General features: G+C 39.5%; 1 protein-coding gene across 8 annotated transcripts in view; it reads left to right on the top strand.

Annotated features, from left to right (window-relative positions):
• Window positions 1-5,507, top strand: part of Tjp1 (tight junction protein 1) — a 232,727-nt gene that overhangs the window by 201,791 nt on the left and 25,429 nt on the right. For all 8 annotated transcript variants that reach the window (XM_021187463.2, XM_029539293.1, XM_021187445.2 and 5 more), the window contains 4 exons: window positions 1,180-1,288; window positions 2,471-2,690; window positions 2,962-3,146; window positions 3,268-3,363. In XM_021187463.2, the coding sequence (XP_021043122.1) occupies window positions 1,180-1,288; window positions 2,471-2,690; window positions 2,962-3,146; window positions 3,268-3,363 (610 nt within the window). The remainder of the gene's footprint in view (window positions 1-1,179; window positions 1,289-2,470; window positions 2,691-2,961; window positions 3,147-3,267; window positions 3,364-5,507) is intronic.

The following is a 5,507-nucleotide window of genomic DNA, read 5'->3' as shown; positions in this document are numbered from 1 at the left end:
CTCTCCCTCTCCCTCTCCCTCTCCCTCTCCCTCCTTCCTTCCCTCCCTCTCTAAACAAACAAATATCCAGTGGCCTTGCAGCCTGGCTTTTATCCACAACTGAATCTGATTTTTCACAGCCATAACTGATCAGAGTCAAGTTTGCCTCACAATTTCTATGATTTCTTAGCAGCATTTGCTTGTCAGTTCTCAAAAACATTCTCTCTGGAGACTCTGTCATGTGACCCCTGCTCCTGCTGCCTTGCCCTGCAATTTTGGAGACAAGTCTTCTCACTGAGCAGCCCACAGCCAGAATCTTCTTTACCTTGAGCAGTTCCCTGTGCTTGGGGCCTATCCTCCTTTCCCTTCACACTTAGGCATTTAAAAGGCATGGTACCATCTCTGACATTGTAGTAGGTTGTTCCTAACATCGTCTGCCCTTGGTGCACTTCTGTTGCATTTGAACACTGTATGGTGACAATGCTGACCGTACTTGAAATCCTAGCACTTATTTTCTTACCGATCTCATGATCCTGTTTTGAAGGAATCAGGAAATACATCATCTAAAAGCAGCTTCTTAATAGCTCACTCTGGGTTTTCTATGAAAATAATTGGAGCATTTTGATTATTTGCCTTTTCGACTTTTTATTATTTTTAATGCATGGAGAAAAATTTCCTAGAGGTATTAGGACTACAGTTGCTTATAATTCTGCTTTGTTATTGGTGACACTCAGGTAGACACTGACTTGAGAACCAGATAGCACCCACTACAGAGTTGCTGTTACAGAAGAACCATAATGCATGTCTGGTCTTTTTAACTCTTTTTCATATATAGTTTCCTTTTCAGCAATTAATAAAGTTAGGCTACATGGTACCTATGTAGAGTGAATAGGGATTTTAAATCTAGAGATACAGATTGTCATTTTTAGTCCAAATTGCATAGGTTTGTAATAGATTATCTTAATATTGGATAATATTGTAACTACTCTGAATTTACATTTTTGCTCACCTTATTTAATTTCATAGGTGCTTATTTTAAATTAGAGAATTTTATATTCCCCAAAGTTCAAAAAAAAAAAGTCCCTATTAAATATAGTATTGGCAAGTTAGACTCTGAAAATACTTGTTTTCTGACTAAATAAATACCTTTATATTCCTAAAACCAACTAGTGTAAATGTATAAAATTTGTATTTTAATAGGTGAACAATGTAGATTTCACAAATATCATAAGAGAAGAGGCTGTCCTGTTCCTCCTCGACCTCCCTAAAGGTGAAGAAGTGACCATACTGGCTCAGAAGAAGAAGGATGGTGAGCTACTGTGTGAGATGGAGAGACTTAACCTGAAGGAGTTGGAGGGATTGGATCAGTTGTTCAAAGTAAATCAGGGTCAGGATGGTAGCAGACCACAGTCTTAGCACTCAGAGCCCAACATAAGAGGATCATGAGTTCAAAGCTAGGCATGGTGACTTCCTTCAAACAAGACGTTCAGCCTGGCATGATGACCTAGGCATGTTTCCCTACTTGCTAGGAAGAAGTAGGTGATTCAAGGTAATTTAAAATCTGTGATTTGAGTCCAACCTGATCTGCATTCCAAGTTTCAGGACAGCCAGGGCTACATGGTGAGACTGTGTCTTAACAAAACTAAGTGAACAATTAAAAAATGTAGTTTATAATAAATAATTTCAATTTGAGGATGATTGAATTAATCTGTTAACTTTATTTAAGGTTCTATAGTCTTCCACTATTCTCATTAACACAGATAAATATGATCGGCATTTATGGCATTATGATTTAAGTCAAGTGCCAGCCAACCCTGTGTAAGTCAGAAGAGTGTTTGTCTTGTTAGCTACTGGAGTTATATAAAAGGATATATGGATAGTGGTCAAGTTTTATACTGTATTTCCTAAATAATATACAAAATTGTTAATATCATGTTAAAGAACAGTTTGGCCAAGCACTGCATTTTTGGTTTGTTTTTGTGTTTTCTATATGTTTTTGAGGTGGGTGCCTCATGTGGCCCAGTTAGGTTGGAACTTATCTCTGTTGAAGAGGTTGTTCTTGAGCACCTGATCTTCCTGTCTGCCTCTTGAGTGCCAGGGTAACAGGAATGAACCACCATACACAGCTTAGCATGCTCCATTGGAGCAATCAAAGTCTCCTGGAAGAGCTGGGGAACAAAATTGTTCTTTACAGCATTTGCAGATCAGTTAGCTACTATAATAGGAAACAGAGATGGGACAAATTAATCTTTTTCTGCATCATTTCATCCTGCGCCTAATGAAGGTACCAAGATAACCTTTTATTCAACATAAATGGTTGAAGAACAACGAGGTAAAATAATTCCAGATACACAGTGAGAATTGAGGATGAACTGGGTATTGTATGTTGATGTGGGCATTAGCAGGAGCATCTTCACAGAATACCTTTTATGCAGATTGTTTTTTTTTATCCCAGTAGTTATTAATTAATGTGTTTCTTTTGATTCCTTAGTTTATCGCCGCATTGTAGAATCAGATGTAGGAGATTCATTCTATATTAGAACGCATTTTGAATATGAAAAAGAATCTCCTTACGGACTTAGTTTTAACAAAGGAGAGGTGTTCCGGGTCGTGGATACTTTATACAATGGAAAGCTGGGGTCTTGGCTTGCCATTCGAATTGGCAAAAATCATAAGGAGGTAGAACGAGGCATCATCCCTAACAAGAACAGGTATGAACCCTTGGGAATGTGTTATACTGTGAATTAGTGATGATAGGAGGTTGGGTGATCCACATTTGCAAGAGCTGTATTGTTCAGTGTATTCACTTGCTACTGTCCTAACTGACTCGCTCAATCACCATACAAACGTACTCGATTAAACCTTTGAAATGAAAGGTGCATGTGAACCTTGGTCCGCAATTTTGGCATTCCATTTCATTGTGGAATTTTTTCTTGTTGTCTTTTCAATAACTCTGGTTTCTGTTCGGTTTTTCTTCTATAGAGCTGAGCAGTTAGCCAGTGTACAGTACACACTTCCAAAGACAGCAGGTGGTGATCGGGCAGACTTCTGGAGGTTTCGAGGTCTTCGCAGCTCCAAGAGAAATCTTCGAAAAAGCAGAGAGGACTTATCAGCTCAGCCAGTTCAAACAAAGTTCCCAGCTTATGAAAGGGTTGTTCTTCGAGAAGGTAGTTTATTTCCCATAGCTTAGTGTATATTTCTTCATGGCAGTATGTTTCAGGAAGTGGAAGTTTAACAACGTTTGTCATATCTCTTTGTTTGTTTGTTTGTTTGTTAATTTCTCTCCAGCTGGATTCCTGAGACCTGTAACCATCTTTGGACCAATAGCTGATGTTGCCAGAGAAAGGCTGGCACGGGAGGAGCCAGATGCTTATCAGGTTGCAAGTGAGTAGGCGTGGCCCAGCGCTGGCCGCCACCAGGTGTCAGCATCTTCCTTTCTGTCTCATTGTTGAAAACGTACAGCTTGGTGAGAAATCTGCACGTTATGGCATTGTTTTTAATTTGAAAGGAAGGCAGAACGGTTGTGTCTACCAGTTCCTGTGCTAGGAAGAGTCACCAGTTTTGAAATTTTGGCTTCCTGTGAAAGCTGCCTAGCTCCGTGATCTTGTTGGCCTTCACAGTAGCACTGTGAGGAGAGACTCGAACACCAGCGTGCTGTGTCCAGCATTGCTACACACCTCTTAGATGATCTCTAGTGAGCATGGCCTTCATCTCAGCCTTCTCTCAGTAAGCCCAGGCAGGGATTTTAATAACTAACCTACAGAAATACGTTAACAGGGTGATGAATTGTGCCCATGCTGGTAGCTGCTGTATTGTAGATGTCAGTCTGAGGCAATGAACATGGAGGCAGAAGTGCTCTGTACACCAGTGCATTGCTGCTTTATCCTCTGACTATTGTGGTGGCTGGAATATGCAACCTCAGTCAGAACCACTTAGTGAGCTTTAAATAATGCTTGAAAACTCACACTGACGTGTTCTCATATTTCACTCTTTGTGAAAGTTAAAATAATAATTTTGACATATGTATTACCACCCCTAATTTCCCCATTATAATTTCTTTTATAATTTTCCAAGTTCATTTTTTGTGATCTTATAAAAGTTTTTTCATCTTTTTTTAATTGAATATTTTATTTACATTTCAAATGCTATCTCCTTTCTCACTTTCCCCTCCGGAAACCCCCTATCCCATCCCCCTCTTTCTCCTTCTTAATAAATAATAAAATGTTTTTATTGTTTTTCCTGATCCTTATGCCTTCTTTGATGACTTCTTTCTGTATAGTTTCTACCTTGTTTTTCCACTTGTTTATCTATGTAAGAAGATAAGAAAGTTTCCTGTACTTATGATGGTTTCCTTACAGGAAGGAGGAAGCCGTAGAATGTGAACACATTGTGTTCTGTTTAGTATGTGGGGTAGTGTTGTTCGGAGGATTATGCCCACAGGATTTTGCTGTTAGACTCATAGACTCATTGACATTTTAAAATATACAGTATTAGAGTTAGCATATTACTTTTTTATATTGCTTTTAATTTGATTTTGATGAAATTTAATGATGATACTTATTTTCTAAAAATCAGATTTTCATATACTAAAGTTTGAGCAGATTAAAAAAATTTCCCCCTCTACTTCAGATGTCATTAAAAAAATTCCCCCCCTCTGTTTTTTTCAGATGTTTTTTGGTTATTGTACAGCAGGTAGCATTTCTCCTGAAGAACCAAGTTTGTAGGTTTTACATGGAGGGAAAGCAAGTTTGAAGGTTTCTAAAACTTACTTTAGGGGATAGTATATTGGTTTACTCAGATTATGCCACAGCCCCACATGAAACTTGAGAGTGAGGACAGAAGCATTTTATTCTCCTGAAGTCCCAGCTGATTCCTCTTGTTACTGATGTCTGTGAGGTTTTGTGGTGTTGCCCTGTCTTCTGTGAAGCTTGTCTTCTGATCGTCTCCGTCTCTATCACTGCTTACTGGTTGGTGCCACTGGTCATTTCTGCCTTTCCTGACCTGAGACACCAGAGCTGCTTCCCTTCCCCACACACAAGCATCACTCTTGTCCTTAGTGAGGTAGTCAAGTAATGTCTCCTTGGACTGCAGTAAACATGTATAAGGTAAGACAAGGCTGCCTCCCAGCGTCCTCTCCAGCTTCTCCTGGCCTCAGTGCTTCTGCTTCTGGGAGTACACGTGAGGTGTCTAACTGGAGACCTCCAGGCCTCTGCAGCAGCCTAGTGGAACTCAGCCCACCATGGCTGACTAGCTCCAGGCAGGAATAGCTTCCCTGTGTCTGGGTGCCACAAATGAGACGATATTTTTTTGTGTCACTGTGGAGGAGGGTGGGAAACTAAGCTTCAGACAAAGGACAGAAAGCATCCTTAAGCCCATAGTAGCTTCTGGAATTTTTAGGAATATTAATGGGATTGAAGGAACATTGAAGGAAAGGTAAGCATATCAAATCTCAGATTTTTTTCTTCTTTTTTTAATTATTATTTTCTTTATTTACATTTCAAATGCTATCCCGAAAGTTCCCTATACCC

The sequence above is a fragment of the Mus pahari genome, chromosome 1 (genome assembly GCF_900095145.1).
Source record: "Mus pahari chromosome 1, PAHARI_EIJ_v1.1, whole genome shotgun sequence".
In the NCBI taxonomy this organism is placed as follows: Eukaryota; Metazoa; Chordata; class Mammalia; order Rodentia; family Muridae; genus Mus; species Mus pahari.
The sequence above is the reverse complement of the archived record's forward strand: the minus strand, read 5'-3'. Positions and strand labels throughout refer to the sequence as shown.